This window comes from Cottoperca gobio, chromosome 15, assembly GCF_900634415.1.
Source record: "Cottoperca gobio chromosome 15, fCotGob3.1, whole genome shotgun sequence".
NCBI lineage: Eukaryota > Metazoa > Chordata > Actinopteri > Perciformes > Bovichtidae > Cottoperca > Cottoperca gobio.
The window spans coordinates 2,449,333-2,475,219 of NC_041369.1; the positions used below are offsets into that span (position 1 = coordinate 2,449,333).

General features: G+C 41.1%; 1 protein-coding gene across 1 annotated transcript; it reads right to left on the reverse strand.

Annotated features, from left to right (window-relative positions):
• Window positions 1-999: 999 nt before the first annotated feature.
• Window positions 1,000-20,811, reverse strand: LOC115020223 (bifunctional heparan sulfate N-deacetylase/N-sulfotransferase 2-like). The gene is made up of 6 exons (XM_029450179.1): window positions 20,473-20,811; window positions 5,942-5,992; window positions 4,027-5,662; window positions 2,649-2,736; window positions 1,648-1,802; window positions 1,000-1,248 (listed from the first exon to the last, which is right to left on the reverse strand). Exons 3-6 carry the CDS (start codon window positions 5,098-5,100, stop codon window positions 1,000-1,002), a joined length of 1,566 nt encoding a protein of 521 aa, XP_029306039.1. The 5' UTR covers window positions 5,101-5,662; window positions 5,942-5,992; window positions 20,473-20,811.
• Window positions 20,812-25,887: the final 5,076 nt, after the last annotated feature.

Below are 25,887 nucleotides of genomic sequence, written 5' to 3' on the forward strand. Positions count from 1 at the left end.
CAGGGAGGAGCAGGGGAGTGTTTCAGACGGCCAAACTGAGGAGCTTGCTCCCTCAACGTCAACTGTCAGTGGGAGCTGCAGCAGCAGGAGTGTCAAGCACTGCCTGGTGAGGACACACACTCATGCCCACACAGACAAACCAGCATGCAGGAAGTGTTCACACACACCGTCACGAAGCACACATGGCAGTTGCATGAAAATAGTTTTAAGATTTCTCTATCTGATCCAACAGGCACTAACAGTATTGTTTCATGAAGTGAGTCACGGCAGGGTTGGAATTACTTTGATATGTCAGTTACTGGATACAAATGACATGGAAGTTGAAATGAAAACAGTGAAAACATCTTGCACTTTATGTTAAACTTAGACACAGCCACGCAAAATTTGACTTTGCAAATAACAATGTGCACGTTTATATATTCAGCCTTCACAGTTGTTTTCCAATCCCTTATTCTGTACTTAACTTTACTAACATAGTGCCCTAATTACCCTTAACAAACAGTACTGCACACACACGGCACTGTTGTAGAATCGTTTAAGAGGTTACTCCATTGGCATATCATGAAAAAAAAGTTTCATATTGACATGAAACCTTGAACAATGAAACTATAATCTAATCGAATGACACGTTATACATATCGTTGTCTTTGTTAATATGATTCCGTACTCCTGATTCCCATGTCATCCGTTACTACCAGCTCTGTTCGTTTCCAGCTCAAATACATGAAGATCATTTTATTCTGAGTAGTAAATCTTAAAACAAATACTTTTCTTTTTAACTGGCACTGTGCCTTGGTCCCTGAGGCGCACACATTATATATATATATATATATATATATATATATATACACATTATATTTTTGCCCCCCTCTGTTAAGCTTTATGTATCTATAGAAAAACAACAAAATGATTACTATCGCTCGCCGTTGTTTCAGGACAGTACTGTTTGGTGTGCGTATGTGTGTGGGCTGTAGGTGTCCTTTTTGATCAAAAAGTGTGTCAGTGTGGAGAAAGGTTGACCAGTGGGAACATTACTGCAATGCAAGTGGCCTCTGGACTGACCTGGATCCCATTGTGGATAAAGCCGCGGCGGTATCGAGCTGGCCTCAGGTGAGGGTATTCCTCAGTGCTGGTCACCTTGATGCCCCACACAGACTTCCAGGCCTCATAGAGCTGGCTGTGAACTGGGTAAACCCCAGAGTGGTGCGGAGCCACTGCATAGCCCATATCTGTTGGGATGCCATGCTCCTGGAGAGAGGACAGGATGTGGGCAAATGAGGAGGCATCAGGGGGACAGACAAGAAGATAGATAAAGTTATAATCAGGAGAGAAAAGAGCAAAGAGGGAAAGAGGAGAGGAAACACTTACCACCCATACACAGGTGTGTACTGCTGGTATACATACCCTACGTTTCTGTCAGTATTGTTTCTACAAATGTCTAGAACAGATCGGAATACTCTTCGACACTACTTGTGTATCCATGTAGTTGTTACACTACAACTACATTACTATATACATTACATTACTATTAAAGTATTTACACAGTATTTGTACATTATATTTGTAAGCCCACAGCTACATACTCCTTCCACTCTCTCTACGTAGCCATACACTGTGACATGTCAGCAGTGCTTTAGCGCTGCTAACCTGGGCAAAGATCTTGTTGAGCCTCATCTGCTCAGCCAGGACACTGACGTTGTGAAAAAGGTGAGGCTGCATGTGGCTCCACATGTGAGGAAACCACCAGAAGTCCATCCTGTGTTGCAGCAGCATGTCATCTCCCCGATCCTCTTCATCAGTACCTGAAAACACATATACAGCACACTTTCAGCATAATTAAAGGGGCCTCGTGGTCTCGTAGTACGGCTAGCAAATACAACACGGTTCAAGGGCTGCCACCATTGTGCCCCTGAGCAAGGCACTTAACCCTGAGCTGCTCCATGGAGACTGTCCCTGTAGTTAGTTCAGTTCAGTACAGTAGTTAGTCGCTCTGGATAAGAGCGTCTGCTAAATGACCTGTAATGTAATGTTAAAATCATTCTAATGAGCTCCAAACACTGAGGGATAAAGATTCAAAATGAATGACAAAGATAGCACTGCTGTCAGATTAGTAGTCAGTAGCGGCAGATACCCCAAGAACCTTCATTTGTTATTAGTTCCGCTAAAAGTAAAACTGTTTTACATAGATTTATTAGAGAAAGGTTTAATTGGGTAAGTAAATGTGAGGGTGTGGTGTCTCTATTATCTTGAACCTTTAGGCCCTGAAATGCAGCAGGCAGTGAAGAATCTGTGTGAAAGAAAGTGCTTTACCTATTAATATATGAGCATATCTTGAATAGTTAAACTTAAATTGGAATATTAGTTTGCAAAGGTTTATTTGAATTTTATCATTTAGAGTCGATAATACTAGTGTTCAGTTTCCCAATTTTACAAAAGTAGCATGGGCTTCAGAAAAGGTTTTCATGGCTAAATATAAGCAAAAAAAACAACTTATTTTTAAAATCACAACATTGCAAATTCCCACACAAGTTGTGTTAAGGCAGAGTTCAAATTCCCTCATTCAGGGCACTAGTGCTGCTGGTTCTAAACTTTCCTTTTTACAGATCAAACAAAAAGCTTTGTTGATACAATAATGAGATGTTCCATACCTGTGTGATAGAACTTTCCAGAAAATCCCAAATTGAAGGTGAAATTAGGGACCAGTGCTCTCAGCTTGTTTTGAGTGTTGAGCAACGCCTATGAAAGGATGAAAAATACACCTCATACTTACTCCGTGACAGCAGTGATTCATGTCATAGTTCTTAAATGATTAGCAAATGATTAATCATTGTTGCTAAATCCCTTAGTCACATGTAGTAACAATTAATGTTTTATGTGCGATACATTTAAAGTTCTCGATGAAAATAAACCAATGCACTGGAACTCTATACTAATACTTTTGATACAGATATCTTTATGTCGTTTTCTGCAATATGTTTATTTTCAATTTTTTAGAATCATTCTAGAAATCAGCATGGAGCCTCTCTGACAAAACTAAACCTATACAGTAAGTGTTAATATTCTGAAGGGGGAATAAAAAAATAAAACTGTGCTAAAACCACAAATGTATGTTTCTGTACATATTAATTATATCATATAATTATAAACTTTTTCTGATGGAGACAATAGCTGTGTCCCATTTCAGTTCTCCTTTAATAGACATGGCCTCACTATGCATGCAATGGGTGACAGGCATGGTACAGTGTGGTCAGGTCCATCACAGGACAACCGGCCCCAGTGTAAACCCATGTACAGCCCATGCTAAAGCAGCAGAAGGAAGGATGAGTGTTGGGAATAAAAGTAAATTTGTAAATCAGATTTGTATTGGCCATGTAAAACCAAGCAAAATACAGGCTGACAATTTTTAAAGCCAGCATAAATTAACCTTAAAATCTACACAATCAGAAGCTTAGAGGCTCTACATTTCTGTAGACTTTAGACTCTTTAGGTTTAGACTCGTGACACTTTGTTTTCATTAAGAGCGGTTTTCATGTTAAAAGGGGGGAGTGATCTGTGAGTTCTTCCTAGTGGTCATTCACATGCTGAACAGAACGTCACCACTCAGTTGCCACATGCAATGCATTCATAAGCTACGATTTTTGGAAACTCAATAGGAAAAAGAGTTGTATTGAATGGTCTATCATTTGTGTGAGATTATTTTAGCTACACGACAGCCATAAAGATGGCATACTTCTATGTTGAACTCAGATGTGCACTATTTGGATGATCAGGGCTGAATACCTGCATACTAGTAAAGATACCTCTGCAAAGTAGTGACACTTTTACTGCAAAGTAGTGACACTTTTACAGGAAAATGTCCAACAGTGAATATCATGAGAATCTAACCATATTGATTTTAGTGATCTCTTCTAAGTATTTGAATATGATTGAGTCTCAACATCTCACAATTAACCACTACGAAAAGTGCGAGGCAACTAAAGATAATATCATCAATTGTGGTCTCTTGTGCAACAATGGATCACCCACCTCCACGTCCGACACCTTCATACGGGTTCCCTCCTTGCCAACGAATATATCATCCACGTCCACTAGGATGTGGCGGTCCAAGGACAAACACAGCCTCTTACCCGTCAGGTAGGCAATGGAGTCTACAAACACCAGCTTGTGAAGCCAATAGTTGAGATTGTTCCCAAAGAGAACTCTTTGAATGCCATCGTGGAGCCCCAAGTCCTGGACTACTGTGGCGTGGAGGGCCCGCAAGGGGCTGGGTCCAAAATGTGTCAGTGCCTCAGAGGACTTGGTGCTGGCCAGAAGCACTGGTTCATAGGTCGAGTGGTTGGACTGGAAAATGGTCCAGTCATCCCCTGGTAAGGAACCCTGCTCCACCTGGTTGGGCTTGGTGATGTAGAGTAGAGGAGCATTGGGGTTGATGCGATAGTCCCTGAGTCCCAGGTGTGAGTGAAGAAAGAGGGGGAAACCTTTGAGCTGTGCACTGAGAAGAGAGTTTTCATTAGCTTTAAAAAAGCCAATGACACCTACTCCATACTCTGCACAGTACTTGTCCAGCAAGTCACGGTTCCATGCATCCAGATTGACATATTTCAACACATTTTCATAGATGATCAGTGTGTATCGCCCACGGTTATGCTCCGTCAATGTGGGCATGTCTCCTTTACCAGGAGCTATTTCTGTCCGGTAGTGGAAGCGGCTAGACTCTAATATGGCTACAATCTCCTGGCCCAGCTGGGAGTAGATGCTCTCTACAAACACCAGCACTACGGGTTCTGTCCTGGAATGGTCCACCGCCTTTACCTGTCGTAGTCGACCCTGGCGCTGCGGAAGGAAAAGCGGTGCCCTCTGGATACCTGGACCTTCTCCAGCAGCCCCAGTACTCGCTCCTGGTGACATACCACCTCCTCCACCACAGTCACTGAAGGGTAAAGGGGGGGCCTCCTTGATTTTGGGGCTGTTGGAAACATAGTAAGCTAGGAAGGCCATAGACAGTAAGCAGAAGATGATAAGTGCCAGGATAAGGCGGTGAAGCTCCAGCTGGCGGACACCTCTCATTAGCTTCCACACACCCAAGCCTGCACCTACCATGGTGTTGGAGGGGAGAGGCAGGACTGGGCAACAAGCAGCAGCAGTGAACAAGGAAGGAGAGCAGAGAGGTGGAGTAGGGGGGAGAGGAGGGGGGAGTGGAGGAGGAAGATTGAGCAGTAGAGACTGGCACTGAACTGTGCTGAGGAATAGCCATTTACACTAGGTCACCATGGCCAGCATCATCCATTACCTGCTCTCCACTTCTAGCTAGCGCAAAATATACTCTCCAATCATTGAATGGAATAGGGGAGGATAGAGGATTATCCGTTTAATGGAATGTCAATATTAGGGGATCGTAAATAGAAATAGAAATAGAAATTGACATTGGCACAATAAACGCTAAGACCAACACAGGTGATCTCCGTCTCAGTTGCAGGTCCAACTTTGCTGCTTGGTCAGTTCTCTCTTTCATGCAGCTGTGCAGGAGTCTCTACACGTGGATGTGTCCATCTGTAGAGGCTTGTGTAGTCTTTCAGCAGTGAAATTATCTGTGCTGGTGGTCTGTGTTTCGGGGCTGAGCCCCCCCAGGCCACCTACCCTGTACATCCCAGAAAAAAGTAACCTAGAGGATGAGCACAGAGAAGGGTGAGAGGAAGAAAACAGTGGTGAGCATTGCAAGATGAAGGACATGAGCGAAGTAGTAAGTTTTCTAATCAACATTCAGTTCTTATAGCCATCTTATAGCAATTCTGACATGTCTGCAGTCCCAAATGGCAGTGAGAGGTAAAGTTTGAATTTTGATCATGTAAAAGGAATACTCCTCCAAAAAGCTAAAGACTTTTAATGAATCACAGTTATTGGATTAGATCTGTTGCAGATTGTGAAGGTTTGTAAATCTCACCTAGAAAACACTGCAGATCCGAAAATGTTTTAATCCAAATCTGGAAGACCCCTGCAAGAGAGAGATAGAGAGAGTAGAATGTTGGTAATACTGTATTCTGTATTTTTTCAAATAAACACAAAAAGCTTTATACAGTTTGAACAAAAGACAAACATTAACATGATTACATAAGAATTTTAAAAAGTTCAAACTATTTCTACTTTACTTTGGATTCGTTGGAAGTTGATTAGGGGGAAATTAACAGACCTAGTTGTCCACCTTTAGTTGCACTCGCAAAGTCAATCTGCGCACCATCAGTGTTTCCCCTACCATTGTCTTGGGGAGGGAGACTCACTTTTCACATTGAACAGGTTCTCTTTTATTAAATAAACTGAACGCTTATGTTACTTATCTAATTTATGTGCACGTTTCAGTGTCTACTGCGTTGCTTTGCATATTCACATTCTCTCCTCTGTTTCGCAAAGGGCGGGGCTCTTTTTTCAGTCAAAAACCCAAAGATACACTTTTATATGATATAAAACAGCAAACAGAATTAAGAAATCTCCCGATTTGAAAGGCTGATAACTAGAGACACCCTGATCAAGTTGTTAGCCGCTAATACAGATTGTCGATCGTTGATGATCAGTATTGGCCGATGCTCATCGTTTTTGTTGTCGTTTACTCAAGTTTCTCACCAAAAACTAAAATTTACTACAAAGAACAGCCAGCAGGTGCAACACTAGGGAACCACCACAGAAGCAGCCGTATGGAGCACATGGATATTCTCCAGAGTTTCATGGCAACTGGGCCATCAGTTATAGAAGGTACTAAGTTGATAATGTGGTACTGAGCAAAATGGACAGATCATGTGGGGCGCATGAAGTACTCCATTAGTTATTAAGGGGAAATTAGATTTCTGAAGAAAAAAAAAAGAAGAATGGCACCAATATACAGACAATATTCGTAGGATTAATTGATTGTTGGTTTGGGTCTGCACATTGGATTTGTTGAAAATGACAAAAAATAGAATATCAGACTTATTCTTCAAGAGCACAGTAATAAAGGTATTTTACAAAATTGCCTCCAAGGAAACTTGTTGCCATTTTACATAATCCCTGACTCAGGTAAAATGTGTTATGAATATAACTCTCATTACGATCAATTTATGATTTAGAATCGAAATCATGACGCCCCTTTTTAATATAATGTTATTTTTGTAAGTGTAAAAAAACTTAAGTATTAGGCGTATTTAAGGTTGGGTAACATCAATCTGGTGGTGATGGCCTATTGCTCTAGGTCAGTGTTTCTCAAACTTTTTCACACCAAGGACCAGTTAACCAATACAAAAACACTCACGGACCACCTAACTCCCCAAATATCCTAAAACAATAGGCCTGCTTACCACTCCAACAATATATTACAAATGACAGCCTAATAATGAGCTTTATGTGACCTTCTCTATATCGCTCGTTCACACTTTAATTCAACAATACAAATACTACAGATTCTACAAACATTTCGTTCATATGCGATTTAAACAGTAAATGCTGATAGATTTTACACATCATATGAAACCAGTGGTGGGCCGTCAGGGCCAGCAAGGCCTTCTCTGCTGGCCTAAACATCATCAGAATATAAATTACATTTTTATATATTTTTCCACAAATATGTATTAAATTATTCCCCATAGTCTATTCTCTTCATTTCATAGCTTTCCTCTTGGTTGCGCTGCTTCCAGCCTCAGATCGAGATTTGGAGGTCTGGCCTTTATGTTCATCTTTTATCCAATCATATTTCAGCCATAATGTGTTGCCAGGGTCCACGAAATCTGCCCTGAGGCCTTCAGAATCAACAGTGCGGGCGCCTGTAGCTTAAAGTGAACGGAGACAAAACTGTGGCCTTAACCAATCAGATTTCGAGTTGGGGACACCGGGGCCAGCTAGCAGGCGTATGATAACATCAGCACATCCACATCTTTTGATTGGATACGCACTGAGAGGCAGAGCTATGCAGAGCTAGCAAATTTGGTCGCAGATATAATTACAACGCCATTTTCAAGACGAACCTTTCAAGAAAAGATAGACATTGTGAGAAGAGAACGGCCAACCCCGACGCTAGCGAGCCTGTCACAGCCGGGAAAAGGGTTTGTCTGCCACTTTCAAATCACTAACTACGAGCGGTACCCCTGGCTCACAGCCTCCGAGAGGCACTGCACATTGTACTGCTGGGAATGCCTGCTATTTACAACTAAATGTTTCGTAAATATTAATATAACTCTGTTGTTAGGGTGATGCAATGCCCGGTTATACTGCGTTTCTGTCTAAATGTATAGTTTCTAGTGCCATGGCGTCATAATGATGGTATTAAGAGGTGGAATAATTCAGGTAGGACTGTGTAGGACATCACTGAAGGCCTAGGTGTGAAATGCACGGCCCACCACTGTATGAAACGTAGATGACATTTATTACTGAGTTTATGTCCGTACAGAGCCGCAACTTACCCACAGCAAGATCGTTTGCTACTGAGAGATACGCAAAATGCAAACTGTAAGGGCGCCTTCGTCATGTGTTTCTTAAGTTCATCAAGTTCTCTCTCAAAAAAAATCCTGAAGGTTTCCCAAAGTAATCCTTGTGTTTACTCTCAAAACGACTCGTAGCACAAAACACAGTGTAAATTGGGATCCTCTTCATCTCCAGTCCAAAAAAAATCCAAATTTGATGTCGTCACTGTGATATTTTCTCTTCACTTTAGTGCTGAACTTTCCACGTTATAGCCGAGTTTCACAGCTTTCAGCGGCGAACCGCTCTCCTGGGACTCAGTAACGCACACAAAACCACTCGTTATCGCTGCGGCTGAACCACTTGTAGCTGCTGAATCACCTGCATCAGGACGATGCACCTTCACTGTCGCGTCAGATTTTTAATTTAATTTTCTTTTAACTGACCCTGTCTTGAGCCATCGATCCATCTTGTCAGGTGACCGCGGCTCAAATTGACCGCGCAGATCATTTATGACGTAAAATCTGAAAAACAAACCTACGTAGCTACGCTACATCTATGCTACACTCTAGTCATTTTTAAACAGTTTGAGAAACACTTTAAATTTATAATACATTCATTTCAAATGTGACATTTTACCAATATACTCACGGACCACTCTTTGAGAAAGACTGCTCTAGTGGTACCCCTTCCAATCAGAACACCAGATGGTTGTGAGTTCAATACCAGGGCTGCCACCATTGTGCCCCTGAGCAAGGCACTTAACCCCGAGTTGCTCCAGAGAGACTGTCCCTGTAGTTAGTTCACTGTAAGTCTCTCTGGATAAGAGCGTCTGATAAATTACCTGTAATGTATTAGAGACTGCTGCAGCAGGTGTAATCCATCAAATAAACCAGCCGTGTGTTTCCTGAAACAGCTACGGGTTTGAAATCTTTTCTTGGGGTTGGGAGTCGAATGCATTTTTGGTTTAGTTTTTTTTAAGAAAAATGTGTGCCGTTTGTGTTATTTGTTAAATCTTTTCACCTAAAAGATTCTCGCTGGCTCTGATGTTGTTTTGGGAGCTGAATGTGTATCCTTCGGTCATGCGTTATGGGCTATAACCACCGAGTGGCCTGAAAAGGTCTGCAATTATTAGCAGTTAAAAAGGAGATAGTCATTGTTGGGCACAAGCGGCGTTAACAAACAAAGAACTCTAAAAACAGTAAATACAAAATTATTTGAAAATGGAGTGTTAGAGGTTTTAAGGTTAACCGGTGCAAATAAATACCAGCCTGACTTTATTCAGTGCAATATATAGAAATATAAATAAATTAAAAAAGAAAAATCACACAAAAGGTGCACTTTAGAGTATACCAAAAAAAAGAGAATTGTTTTCCTGCAGGTTTTGCTCATCTTCCATTCAAAAAGCTGACAATATACAGTGCAAATGGTTGGTAATAATATAACCAGAGTTCTTCCTCATCCTGTTTTCCCAATGTCACTCTCCTCCTCCATGTCTGCCCAAATCAGGTGGCCTTGCGACGCAGGTGGATATGAGAGATTTCAATATGGCGAGATCAGGCGAGAATAGCCACCGCGGTAGAAACGGTATTGCAATATTTCTAACGGTGGACACATTTCTACCGTTGCACAGTATAAAGCAGGGGTGGCCAACCAGTCAGAGGTTAAGAGCCAAAAATGTTACTATGTTACTGCAAAGAGCCACAGCATACACACAGTCACAGATGCGCACCCCCCCCCCCTTTTGTTCTCAGCCTTTCTCTGTGCTCCCTCACTCTCTTCCTCCCCCCTCTCTCTCTCTCACACACACACACACACACACACACACACACACACACACACACACACACACACACACACACACACACCATAATATTGACAGAAATTGAATTAAACCTCTCCTACCAGTATTCAGAGGCCAGTTATTATCAACAATGAACATTGTGTGCACTCTCACACACAAACTCTCAGTAAAACAATGTGAAAACGTTTTTTATCTTGCTATGCATGTTGCTTCTTTAAATTAGTGGGACTTCTGACATTCCTTGTCTTGAACAATCCTCCTCAAATCTAGCTTGTATTCCGTTGTGGTCACTCCAAGCAATTCTTACACATGTGTGTCAGTCAGAACAGATCGATACTTTGATTGCACGTGTTTCAGGGTAGATAACACCGACTCAGACGTATGTTGTCCCAAACATTGATAGTAGCTTGAGTGCAGCCCGTTTGACATTGGGATATTTTTTCCATTGGCACAGTTTTCTTGAACTCAAGGGTCCCTTCCCTCAGAACAGGTTTCAGTCGGTCTTCCTCAGAAAGTTCAATCATCTCCAACTGGGCCACCGTGACTGGCGCATACCTGTCAACCCTCCCGTTTTTCCCGGGATTATCCCGTATTTTTACTTCTATCCCGATTTTCTCCCGTTTAAATATTTTCCTGTAATCATTCCGTATTTTTAACCTTTCAGAAAAAATGAATAGGCATAATTTAAAAAAGTGTAAAGTGACCTCCGGTAAAGCAGATGGCAGTATTATGTTTAACTTTAGCTGAAAAACGTTATCCGCCAGTAAACACACAGAAGAAGAAGAAAACAGGAACAATAACACAGAAGGAGACAAACATATGATGAGAGTCACAGTGAACGGGAGATAGATGGAGACGCAGTTGTACCTGCCAAACAAGTTAAAACGTTATGTAAGTACCTGAACAAATGAGAGGAGACCTTCCTTTATTTATTAAAAGCAGAGTCGGGCAAACTCGTGCTTTTGGTAAAGTGTGCCATTCAGATGTTAGCATCGCACACGGCGGAATAAACGATGTTCGCCAGCAAGAAAAATCGTCCAAGCACAAGCACGCCAAGAGGCACAAAAACATACACTGTCAATGACTTCATGTGTGATAAGAACTGTGTCGGAGGCAGACCAAGCGACCAAAGCTGAGGGAACGATGTCAAAATAATGTAGCCTTCAGCTTCTGCGTTGATTTCAGTCGCAGTGTAGCGGACATGTTTCCAGACTCTGACATCGCAAGGAAGTCCTCGTCGGGGGAAACAAAAGCCACACAACTCATCCATCATCAAATAAAATACATAAATCTTACATGTATTTCCTGAATGTCCCTTATGTGTTTACGTTTACGTTTACATAGGCGGCTGAGAGCTGTTAGAGAGCCAGGCGGAGTCCGGCAAAAGAAATTCCCTTATTTTGAAATTCCAATGTTGACAGGTATGGACTAGCGGGGCTTTCAAACAGTCCGTCTCAGCATTAAAAGGGTCGACGAGGAACGTAATCTGTGACCTTTTCAGCTGTAGATCATGGAACCGGGTCGCAAAGTTTTCGTGCAGGGTTTCAACAAATGTTGCATTTCGGCTTGTCCGCTTGCTTTTAGCAGAGAGGGAAAATGCGCTAATTCTCCCTTTTTGAAGATGTGTCTTAAACAGTTTCACTTTGTTAACAAACGCAAATACACTTTGCACTAGGTCAGGCAGCATTTTCATATGCATATGAACTCTCCCACTCTACTAAACACATCCTATGTTGGTCTTCATATTTTCGCTTAGCTGTGCATTTTTCCCTGCAATTTTAGGATCGAACTCAGATGGTCAGATAGTGTTTACTCTACGATAGGTTTTTCCCCCCTCGAAGGTCATTGGTTCACTGCATCGCAGGCATTTTTGTGATTGGCTCTTGGACCACATCAAAATTAGACGCACTGTCATGCTCTCATACTGACAGCACACAAATAAATAAATAAAATTCGATATGAACTGCCGCATAAAACTGGGCAAAGAGCCCACCCCTGGTATAAAGCGTCGTATCGCCGAAACCCTATATGTCACAAACAATAAGTAGGCAGATGCACCTAGCACAGCTAAATGGAGCTGGAAAATATGGGTGGGCAATATGGCCTTAAAATAATATGGCACACCACTGAAAATACAATCTTTAAAAGCCTTGATAAACGATGACAATTTAGTAAACACTTTTAAAAGTAACTTGTTAGATAATTAAAATGATCATTAGTTGGAACCATATGCCACATAAAAAATTAAATTACAACCTCTTAACGAATGAATAGAAATTGCATATCATGGTGTATCCTGCTGCTTGAAATGGTGATTCACTGTAGTTAACTGAGCACATTCCTGATACCCTCTGTATATTGGGAGAACAAAACAAAGATTAGTCATCATGAAGATGAAAAATATAATAAAGCAGTAAAAACTTGCTACTCCACACTGCCACTTGAGAAAATAGGACTTTTAAACATCCTATAACAATACTATTATTTGAACCCATCTAAAATAATCATTTATCATTTTAAAACTAAAAATAATTCTAGCTCCAAACATAACACAATTTACCATTTTCATGAAATTAAAGAAAACATTCTCTAAAAAATTAGGCATTACAGTGCAACATCTTCCCTGTGAGTTCTGGGAGAGCAGAGGGCGGGGGAGCGGGACTGAGCAACGCTTCCTGAACAAACTATTCATTACAGCCTACCTGTCTTGTCCGAACATGTTCTAACACACCCTCTCACTTCACCCTCTAGGTACACTTTCCACAGAAACCCCCAATAATGCTCTTAAACAACTGTTTCTCTAGAAACACTCACACAGCCTGCATGCTGACAAACTACACGGTTGAGATTCACTCAGCATTCATTAAAAAGGTTAATAAACATACTGCCAACACAAATTGTGCATTCTCAACAATTCATGTCAATGAAAAGAAATAAAAGCTAGCCACTGATCCGAAGGACATGTCCGTCCGTCTGTCTAATTGTAGAGCGCTTTGTAAGGTAAGGTAGAAAGGCACTTATTAAATGTAGTCCCTTTACCATCCAGTGTTTATTAAATCCTAAGGGATTGCTCCCCAGTTAAGTCGTCACCAGATGGCTGTGTTGTGTCTGGGTCATACATGTATTGGAAATGTATGATGACAGCACATCTAAATGTTTGTGGAAAATAACTATTTTAATATTTTATTTAGTGATTTAAATCCTAATATTACGAATCAGATTAATTGATATTGCTCAATATTATGGAATAAAACATTTTATTTAGTATACCAGGGCCACTAATGATTTTAGTAATCAATCAATATGCCATTTCAAAATTGAGGGACGAAGAATTGGGAACACAAAGAAGAATTGTATCCTCATGATTGTTTGCACTTTTTGTAAGTCGCTTTGGACAAAAGTGTCAGCTAAATGAACTGTAATGTAATAAAATGTTACCTATCAACGACGATCAAATGTTGTTCTCCAAAATGAGCAGAATTGACTCAAACCTGGTCTCAACAAAAACTGAACATAAGCTTGACAGAAGGTAGATTTGCTGCAGGCCTGTTGTATTTGGCTATATGGTATCATCCAGGTGCTTGTGTTTGCTCGTGCTGTGTGCCCTGTCCCACTTTGTTTCCAACTCAAGAGCAAGTATATTGCAGGCATACAGCAAATATACAGTAGAAAGTGATCTTTGACACAAAGGGCTTTATTTGTATAGCAACACACAGACTAGTGTCAGCAGCTCAAAAACATGTTGCCATTATCATGACTTTTAAATTAGATAGATACTTTATTCATCCCGAGGGAAATTTAAATAAAATTTCAAATGTGCTTTGTCACGCACTTTGATGTAGTGTGAAAAACACTAGTTCAGGGGTGGCCAACCCGCAGCTCTCGAGCCACATCTTTTGCCCAGTTTTATGCGGCAGTTCATATCGAATTTTATTTATTTATTTGTGTGCCGTCAGTATGAGAGCATGACAGTGCGTCTAATTTTGATGTGGCCCAAGAGCCAATCACAAAAATGCCTGCGATGCAGTGAACCAATCACCTTTGAGGGGGGAAAAACCTATCGTAGAGTAAACACTATCTGACCATCTGAGTTTGATCCTGAAATTGCACAGCTAAGCGAAAATATGAAGACCAACATAGGACGTTTTTAGTAGAGTGGGAGAGTTCATATGCATATGAAAATGCTGCCTGACCTAGTGCAAAGTGTATTTGCGTTTGTTAACAAACTGAAACAGTTTAAGACACATCTTCAAAAGGGAGAATTAGCGCATTTTCCCTCTCTGCTAAAAGCAAGCGGACAAGCCGAAATGCAACATTGGTTGAAACCCTGCACGGAAAAGGTCACAGATTACGTTCCTCGTCGACCCTTTTAATGCTGAGACGGACTGTTTGAAAGCCCCGCTAGTCCATACCTGTCAACATTGGAATTTCAAAATAAGGAAAGTATTTTTGCCGGACTCCGCCTGGCTCTCTAACAGCTCTCAGCCACCAATGTAAACCTAAACACATAAGGGACATTCAGGAAATACATGTTTATTTAAAGTATGTATTACTTGTACAGACATTTTCTATAAGATTTATATATTTTATTTGATGAGTTATCATCAATGTATTTGATGATTGATGAGTTGTGTGGCTTTTGTTTCCCCCGAATAGGACTTCCTTGCGATGTCAGAGTCTGGAAACATGTCCGCTACACTGCGACTGAAATCAACACAGAAGCTGAAGGCTACATTATTTTGACATCGTTCCCTCAGCTTTGGTCGCTTGGTCTGCCTCCGACACAGTTCTTATCACACATGAAGTCATTGACAGTGTATGTTTTTGTGCCTCTTGGCGTGCTTGTGCTTGGACGATTTTTCTTGCTGGCGAACATCGTTTATTCCGCCGTGTGCGATGCTAACATCTGAATGGCACACTTTACCAAAAGCACGAGTTTGCCCGACTCTGCTTTTAATAAATAAAGGAAGGTCTCCTCTCATTTGTTCAGGTACTTACATAACGTTTTAACTTGTTTGGCAGGTACAACTGCGTCTCCATCTATCTCCCGTTCACTGTGACTCTCATCATATGTTTGTCTCCTTCTGTGTTATTGTTCCTGTTTTCTTCTTCTTCTGTGTGTTTACTGGCGGATAACGTTTTTCAGCTAAAGTTAAACATAATACTGCCATCTGCTCTACCGGAGGTCACTTTACACTTTTTTTAATTATGCCTATTTATTTTTTCTGAAAGGTTAAAAATACGGAATGATTACAGGAAAATATTTAAACGGGAGAAAATCGGGATAGAAGTAAAAATACGGGATAATCCCGGGAAAAACGGGAGGGTTGACAGGTATGCGCCAGTCACGGTGGCCCAGTTGGAGATGATTGAACTTTCTGAGGAAGACCGACTGAAACCTGTTCTGAGGGAAGGGACCCTTGAGTTCTAGAAAACTGTGCCAATGGAAAAAATATCCCAATGTCAAACGGGCTGCACTCAAGCTACTATCAATGTTTGGGACAACATACGTCTGAGTCGGTGTTATCTACCCTGAAACACGTGCAATCAAAGTATCGATCTGTTCTGACTGACACACATGTGTAAGAATTGCTTGGAGTGACCACAACGGAATACAAGCTAGATTTGAGGAGGATTGTTCAAGACAAGGAATGTCAGAAGTCCCACTAATTTAAAGAAGCAACATGCATAGCAAGATAAAAAACGTTTTCACATTGTTTTACTGAGAGTTTGTGTGTGAGAGTGCACACAATGTTCATTGTTGATAATAACTGGCCTCTGAATACTGGTAGGAGAGGTTTAATTCAATTTCTCTCAATATTATGGTGTGTGACATTTACAATAAATCTGTCTGAGCAGAGCTATGTGTGTCTGTCTGTGTGAGGGTGTGTGTGTCTTTGGGAGGGAGTGTCTTTGAGTGTGTGTATGCTGTGGCTCTTTGCAGTAACATAGTAACATTTTTGGGTCTTAACCTCCGACTGGTTGGCCACCCCTGCTCTAGTTAATCAGATGTCATTTCATAGACATTGACACTGTAGCAGCAGGGCCACAGGTAGAGGTGCTGATAAAAGTTTTCATTTTCTATTATTCTTGACATTTTATACATTGTTATTGTCCTCGGCTTAGTTTCTCATAAGTTTTGCACTGATTGTGACACACTTCATATGACTTCTTTGCTGCAATGATGCAGATCATTGCAGATCGTTTGCATCATTTCTTCAGGGTTTTAATTCAGTGGATTTGCAAAAAGCAGACATTCCCATTTGGTTGATTCCAGAAAATTCACAACTACTGTTTACAACACCCTATATTATATTGTGACACGACATATACAATATAATAAATATACAGTGAATGATGACATTGTCTGTATCCCCCACACCTGGCACCACATCTAAAAGGTGCATCTCATAGGCGCATCCATCAACACCCATTCAAAGGAAGCACCAACATTTGCCGGTCACTGGAGCCCAGGCCCTCATGCTGTTTTGATTTTTTCCAATAAAATAACTAGGCTTTCAAAAAGCAATTCTGTGGGCATTACTTCTGACAGACAAACTCTTTGTTTTAACCAATTACGTAACGCAAGATTTTAAAAAACAAGGTAAATAATCAGTCATGGTTGAATATAATAATTTCCGGGTTTTGTTACGGTGTTCGCTCATTAAAGATAGCAAGTGCATAGCTTATGTCCTCAATGTTGTGTCAATAATTCCCTGTGGTATCAAAAATGATATTGAATTTTTATATTTTTATCAAGTAATTGTATCAAAGTTAGAAATTACATTATTGTGACAACACATTGTGTACAAGGTGGTTTAAAATACATAAACATCTTAATAGTGTTACCTGAGAAATCAAGTAGCTCTACTTACCACAGTGCAGGATTTTAACAGTGCTGCAGGAAGGAGTCCTAAAACCATGAAATGAGCATTTTAGCACTGCTGGTCCCCTCGTCTCGAAGTCCATGTGTTTTTGCTTAGATGCCTGAAATAAGGTCTGTGGTTAACACAAGCTGAAGAGATTTAAATGTTCTGTTTCTCTACATAAAATCTGTCAGTAAATAACCCACTCATTAATTTAAGCTTTTACGCATCTTAAAGAAATGAGTACTGACGCCGAACGCTAGTCCGCATTCAGCTTAGTGGTTGTGACCCGAGTTATGCGACCTTGGTGTAGTACGTTTATAGCCTAATGTTAGTTTTTACTTCTGGTGATTGAATTTATGCCTCGAAAAATCATTAAAGTGTTGTACATTTGTGAAGATTAATTTGCTGAACAAACCCTGTAAGTATCATAAACTTTTGTTTGCCACAGAGCTTACTTTCGGCTATAATACAAAATCCAATGGAAAAATCCCCTTGGCTTTTTGTCGAGGGAACCAGAGCGATGCTAACTCCCAGGGTTGGCCTACAAAAACACGACATCCCTGCAGCACTATACAGCCTCGCCTTCATAGACGAACAGTATCTCACTGTGAATACCACTCCAGGGCCTTCCTCTTCATTATCAAGTGTTATCTCTGACATCAGTTATATGCTCTCAGGGCAGAAGTGGGCCTTGGCCTACAGATCAGCACTAATTGGTTCTCCATTCAAGAACAGAAATGAACAAGTCCGTCGTCAGAGAGGAGTCACCTTATTCACCATGGTTGATTATTCCTGCAACGATACTGGCAAGATATCTCAACAACTATTGGCCAGACATAAATTGTACTATTACAGTCATGGTTCCATTCGATGATTCCCAATGATATGGAGACCTTTCCTCGTGCTGACATCATGAAAAGGTCACTTTAAATCTAATGGTCACACTGGCATGACATTCACTGAGCAAGCACTGATTTAAGTTCCATAGAGAACAAACAGTGACCAGAGTTTTGCTGCACAGTGGTTTATATTAACTCTGGAAGGTTTTCACTGTGACCAAATTGTATATTCAGTCTCGAGATCGGCAGGTAAATTGTAGAATTACGCTGTTCATGTTAGAAGAGATCCGACTCTGGCTAAGGGCACAGCAACATTCAGGAACTTTTGGTGCACGCTGACATTTGCTTACCATGTCAGAGGGTTAAAGGGGGAACTAAATTCTGTACACTGCTTCCCAAGACTATTATTTGTATCCCTTATATACTGGGGAGATGCATATGACATGGGTTTACTGAATATGTGGTCAACCCACAATGAACCCATTCATCACACATCTGTCACAGGTTAATGAACGATTGTCGCTGTTAGTCTGCCGCGTAGTTCCATACACTACCTCACACAATACTGAATTATATCACATCCTACTCAAATAAAGTTACCCATCAGTTTCACTTCTGTCCATAAACAAAGATAGGCCTGCTATCTCTCTCGCCCACACATGTGCGCACTCTCTTTCTCTCTGCCAGTTAAATGACTTTCAGGCCTCAATATCACTGAATTGAGTTTCCATGTCTAATAGAGATTCCAGTTCAGCAAAGCTGGGAGCATCTGACCTGAATTCAACCCCAGTGCAAAGGATAAAGACAAACAATCCTGACTAGCATTCTTCCGAGTTTGGACCGCAGCAAAATAATTCACAGCTTATTTGGCAAGGATAAGAAACAGCAATAATGCAGATATGTTTATGGTATCATGAATAATCCTAAACACAACATTTCTAGAATACAGGCAAAATTTAAAAAGATTAAAATCATGTGATACTTGATCAAAGGTTAGGCAAACATTACAGAATCTGAAAAAGCACAGTGTAAACTTTTAGAATTTGGGTCTAAATGTATAAGCCAGGTATTGAGTTTCCACACCCAAAACCTAGGACACCATTCAGTGCTATTCATTCATTTTGATACACCAATAACATCCACTGATACATATTTCCCATAAATGCATTTTAGAAATGACAGACGGGGAATTATCTCACTATGATTTATCTTCGGATAGTCTGATATGACAATGTGCGTATGTATTGATTACACCTGATAACTGTAATAAAAAAACGGTATGCTGATGTTCAAAATGGCTTATGCCGCTGGATCAGAGTGGTGGGTCAGCATAAAACGGTTTATGCCAGCTAATGCCACAATAATAGCAAAAGTTACTCATTCAAATTATGGTGAATAATAAATGTGTCACACTTTGCCTTGTAAAGTTATCCGACGTTTATATGCATGATCGCATTCTACTATTAAAAATGCCAACATAATACAAGTATTGTTTAGTTATTGGCTCATTTCTGTTATGGATTAGTCAGACTGGTGTTAGACAAGAGAAACCTTATACGTTATACTAGCCTTTATTTACGGCTCTATGTTGCGCAACATTGTCAATTAATACAATAAAATATTAATTTATGAGAAATATGGAATAGGGGACGTTACTGGTGTGGCAGTCTGACAGTGGCATGCCACTTTCAAGCGGCACCTGCCGTAAGGAAACGTTATATGCTGGTGGAACACCAGCGGTACACCACTCCAGGAATCGGCAATAGCCACTGAAACATAGCGGCAAACAATCAGCCACTTTTCAATCTCGGCGCTACTAGATTTTCTTGCACCAGTAATTATATTTCTCCAAGCGTCAATCAACAAGTCGCTTTTCAGTTATTTCAAACAGAGCTCCTGCTAACGGTGTATTACTAATTATCTGACAGTAGCGGGCAGCCAGCGCCTAAAGCATCAAACCTGGAGCCCGCAGCTCTACGAAACAGCTCCAAAACAATGTTGTTTCCTCAGATTTACATTGATGACAATATGGTGCACCACAACCAATTAAACAGTTATTAATAATGAAAGCATATTTGTTACACTGCAGTGTCATCATACCAAAGAGTCCTTACTTGAATAACAAGGTTATCTGACAGGCAGCGGAAAAGAAATAAGGAACACTATACTTCCAGAGCCAGCAGCTCATAGGGGATTCCAGCTAGCATGCTAACAGCTTAGCTCTGTAAAGCAACAGTGTCACCAGACTGCCGCTAATGCTAGCATAGCAAACGTCAGCTTTCAGTCTAACCTGCACCAATTAACCAACCAGTGACCTGGGCCTTCTTCATGTTCTATTCCCTCTATGATACTGGCATGCCGTAACGTATATGTTGCCCAGTCGATAAGAGAGTTCAAACCCCAGTACCGTAAACACTGGGAGAACTGGGACCCGTAATAACGTTACAGCTAGCTGCTGAGGCTACGACAGCTAACTACTAACTGGACTCCGCAGAGAAAACAGGCTTCAACTTTGAGACAGTGTCAGTGATTTCGGACTTACCAGTATTCTTTCTCAACAGACAACAATCCAACAAAAGAAACGGAGGATAACGAGCTTCAGCGTTTGGAGTTAAAAGTGAACTTCAGCACATAGCTGCTCAGTACGCCATCTTGGATCTGCTGGATCTCTAGACTCAACCAAATGTAGCATACCAGGGGAGGGTTTACAATTTAACCCCCCAACATTATGTATCTAAAGTTTGTTTTTACATATCAAAATCAAAAAGAAGACATGGTATTCTCTGCGACCCTGGAAAGATTGAAGGAATGTCACACATGTTGACACACTTCTTCTCTACCTGTACAGTACTGATGGATAACCCCTGAAGCCACAGCGGCCACAGTGAAGTGTTTGCAGCCTTACAGATGTGCAGCGAAAAAAGGTCCATAGACCTTTGAAGGATTTGTGAGTCATCATATCATCTGAATATGTAAACTTCAGTCTATGAAATGAAGTTCAAAGATGATCTCTGATGTCAGGTGTGAATGGTTGTGCCTGCTGTGAGCAGTCTGGTCTGTTCTTCACAAATAGCTGATGTCGTTTCCATCAAATACACAATCCATTTTTTTCATTCATAAAATAAATAAATCTTAAATTGTTTCTTTGCCAATATTTAAAATACACAGGGTTGACCTAATTTTTGTATTTTTCTTAGAAATTAGTTGGTGAGGTACATTATACGATTTTTTAATATGCTTCACTAACTTTGTTGTTAATAAAGAATAACATTTCCAATTAATATTTTTAAAGTGAATTTGCTACGAGGAGTTGCAGAACTGCCTGTGTGTAGTTTGTACCAGCAAAGATCTGAAGGCGCTGAATGCTTCATGCTAAGTGACTTGAAGACTGTGGACAGATGGACAGTCCCGCCATGTCAGGGAGCTCCACTGGTTTGCTTCTGGTGGTCCCTCTTGAGTTATAAGTGTTCTTCCTGGATCATCCTCCATTGTGTGCGCCCCGCGGACATGCTGCAAACCTCTCTCTCTCTCTCAATCTCTCCACTGACAGAGGCTGGGTCCTCATCTCTGATCCTATATGTTCTAAGTGTTTAGAGTTAAAATTAAAATATTAGTCTGTGTGCGTATATGAGTGGAGTTTGAAAGACATGGGTGTTAACCTGGCAGGGAGGGTCTAACTAAAAACTCTGCAGAGTTGCATTATGGGCTCAAAAGTCTGGATATTTTCCAAATTTTACAGAATTGCAGTTCCAAATTAATGAAGTGCCCATTTAAGAAATTGGGAGCAACTGTTGAACAATGATCAGCTGGTGACAGTCTAAGCGTTGATACTCTAATTCATCGGGCTTCTGATTTATTCTTGGTTCTAATCACCCGAGCTGACACTGGAGACTTGATGGAGAGGCTTTTAAATCAACAGTAAACTTCATGTCGTGTTATGCATATCATATGTTTACAGTCGATCTTTAGAGAGTCCTGCTGGCCTGTGGAATGTTCTAAATATACAAACATTACTGCTGTATTATGCTGAAATAGCATGTCTGTCATTGGAAGCAGTCACAATTGATTTGCTAAGACTGCTAATCAGCTAAGACTGCTAAGGTTCAGAGAAAGGGAACCAGCTAACATGTAGGCCAGCCTATACGGCACTGCATTGCATTTTCCAAATTTTGAGGGCACCGTAGAGCATCGATTCTCTGCCCGAACCCGATTGAGTCCGACCTGACGTGTTGCGTTTGGGTCAGTGTTGTGCAATGGCATCGGACTTTGGGCTGTGCTGAGCATTCAGGAGAAGGCGCATGTCAGAGATGGTGTCAGTTTTCTGTTACCATACTTAAAAAGGCATAATTTGCCTTTAGCTAGCTTTTTATTTTATTTATTTTTTATATACAATGGGAATGTGGCTTTAGAAATCAGTCCCAAATCTGTTGCCGTGGTTTGGGCTTGGGTCGAGCTGGGACAGATAAAAAATGCGGGTTCATGTCGGGCCGGGCTTAATTGTGTGCCCGATCATAGCTCTAGCACCTGTTAATGCACTGCAGGGGGCAGCCTCAAGGGGTAGAGCTGTTGTCAAAGAAACAAATCCAGTCAGTGAAGATGAGCAGGCCTGAGAGAAACAGCATCTGCGATGGGCTACGGCTAGTGTTCTAGTGTTGGCTTTGTTCACACATCAGTGGAAAACACACCTGTAAACCAGTTCTTTGATTTGTAAAAATGTAATTGAATTTATAAAAATAACCAATATGTTGCACACAGAAAGAAGACCTACTTAATTCTGCCTGAGCAGTTGTGAAAAAAAGTCAGCGCAAGAGATATCAGCAGGACAGACCTGACCCAATGCCTAATGTTTTACAGAAAACATCTGTTTAGGACGAATAGAAATGTGGATAACCAAATATGTGAACTGTATGACTGCTGGGGAACAAGAGGACGTTCTGGTCATGAGTGAAAATTATCCTACTGCTCCCCTCATTTTCACTAGGAGCAATCCACTTAAAGTTTGTTACACTGATTGAATAACACATGTGGATATAAGAGTTGTTATGTCTGTACAGCCGTAGAAATCTCATCAACACTTCCATTTTTCTGGCTCTTTCAAACGGAGATGACGTCCCCATTCTTAATCAGACTTCCAAAACATTCTGTTTGTATTATCACAATTTTAATTATTAGATCTAACCTATGTTTAAATGGCAACAAATCTGTATCAAGATATTCATAATAATAATGAAGACTCAAACACTCCTAAGTGTTACATTCAGTAGGAAGTGTGAGCAACGTTTGCATGTTATGTGCTGATTGTACAGCTCTCATTAGAATGAATGGGCTGCCATGTTGGATTCATTCTAAAACATGATTATTGACTCCAGACTCAGTGCTTGTAGAATCAAACCTGCCTCTCTCTCTCTGCAGTACATCCACCACCGGCTCATCCACCTGACGCCTGCCGACTACGATGACTTTGTCAACATCATCCGTAGCGCTCGAGGTGCTTTCTGCCTGACTCCCGTGGGTATGATGCAGTTTAACGACGTGCTGCAGAACCTGAAGAGAGGCAAGCAGACCAAGGAGCTGTGGCAGCGCATCTCCCTCGAGATGGCAACCTTCTCCCCCTGAGGAGCACGCCCACAGGGAGAGTGTGGGCCCACTCAGCCTCCAGCATTGCTACTGCCACTGCACAGAGCGGGCTTCATTCATGCTGTGTGGTTCTGTCAGGGAGCCTACTCTCTGCGATTTGTGAACTCAAACAAACTCTGCACACAAGTAGTACAATCGGCTCCGGTGCCCCGACCCACAGAGACTTCCTTTTTTATGTGTGTTCGTCCACCCTGAGCTCAGAGGAGGAGCCAGCTCACCCTCCTGCTCCCCTCTGTTTTTGACTGACTCCTCACTCCCATTTTATCATGGTTCATGTTTGTGTAACTGTGGAATTAAAGTGTACTCCTTCCTTTCTTCATCTTACTCGTCTTTTCCATTTCCCCTTAACTGAAGACATTGACAGGGGTCTCTCACCCTCCATCCGCCTCTATTTGGAGATTTGTTTAGTTTTGTCTTGAATGAAACCCCTGAGTGGCTCATTTTCATACTGCAACATTCCTGTCCAGAGTGGTAGGTGCTGTGAGGCCTCTGTCACATAAAGCGTGTCACTATGGATCTGAATCTTTGCAGTGTGGGAGAAAAGGAAGATTTAATATGAGAAATTATATTGTGAGTACGGGTGACGATTTTTCAGTATTTTGTTTAATCTTTTTTGATACTTTGTATAGAATATGACATGTATTCAGAGAGGAACAGGAAGAGAATGAGAGAATGTTAAAGGTGCTGTTGTGTGGGATCCATATTTACATTTCAGCCTGACTGAGAAGTGACATGAAAACAGCTCCAGACCAAAACCAGATACCACTGGGCCAAGCAGGGCCGATGTCCACCACCCACAACATCTGGGTCAGTCTCGTTATCACTTGTCAGTAGGGCTGGGTATCGATTTCAAAGTATTATTTTGGAGTTCCTTAATGACCAATTTTCTTTTTCAATACCTTTTTTTGCTAAATGTAAATCTGTTTTCCTCCAAAGGATTTATTGACATTTAATAACATCGTTAAATTCAGTCTATAAACTGTAAACACAAAAAACTACAATATTTTCGTTAAAATATCAAACGAAACATGAAAAAAGCAAACATTAGGATTTACATGACACAAAACTAAACATTGGGTGCCAGAAGTTTATGATACTCAGTAATACAAACATACATCAGTGTGTTGAGGTTCCATACCCAGCCCTTCTTTTCAGTATCTACTGACTTGTTCAAATGCAGACAGTCCCAGATGCTTCCCATTGAACAGTGTAGGGGTGCAGCTGTGCACACAGTTTGACAACATTGCTGATGCTGTAAATCTTCTTTGTTTACATTTATATGTGCACAAACATGAATAAGCTTAGCAAAGCCCCAATTACAACTATGATTGGTTCTGTCCCCTAACAGTCACAGTAATGAAGGCATTCCATACACACTCCAAACAAACTTGAACATGTTACACATTTATGCTGTGTGTGTGTGTGTGTGTTTTGGTTTTATTGGAGAGAAAAGATGGTTGAGCAATAAGGAGTTGGTTTGTACGTTTTTTTAATGTGAAGCACCTGGGGCTGTCTCGCACAGTGGGTAAGACGGTGGCTGTGTCTCATTTTATGGCTATCTACTTCACACCAAACTGAATATATGCTAATGTATTCAGTGCAGCTAACAATAGCATCTGCTTGAATTTGTAGGCTCGTCAAGGTCTTTAGTGTCCCACCATTGGCTGTGTGTCTCCCTTGTCTCTGAGAGGCTAGAGCTGAGATTCTCCTTGAGGGACTGTCTCACACAGGGACAGCACAGCTACAGCTCACTTGTCCTCCTTCTGAGACCATGGCCCTGAAATGACACACAGCTATGGTTTGGTTCTGGAAAGCCCTGCTTCGCTTAGCTGTTTAATGCACAAGTCCAAGCGCTCAGCCAGAAATGCGACACAAGTGTGTTGAGTGGCCCCTTTCTTTAGTGAGGTTAGCTCACAGACATGGTGCTGTTACTTTGAGACATGTAGATGTTCCATCTCTGTCCAGGCAGCTGCTGTGCTTCTGAACCCGCCTCTCTGATTGGCTCTGGACCTCACAGGTGAAGGTGACTTAGTAGAAAATGTACTGTGATATTTTTGTATTCCTCAAAAAGTGTAGCTTGATTGAAAAGTTCTATATGTGCTGATTGCAAAAGGTTCTAATTTAGAGTGAAAATAATTAATAAAAAGAATAAAAAAAGATAAAAGCAATACTGAAAGTGTAGAGTTTACTTAATAAAGATAATTCAAAACACTAACGTGCTGTGACTGATGTGTGGGATTCAGTGGGGGTTCTCATTCATTCTCCCTACAGAGGTCAACCGTTCCTGAGGCCCCCTGCAGCTCTGAGCAGTGACCTCAAG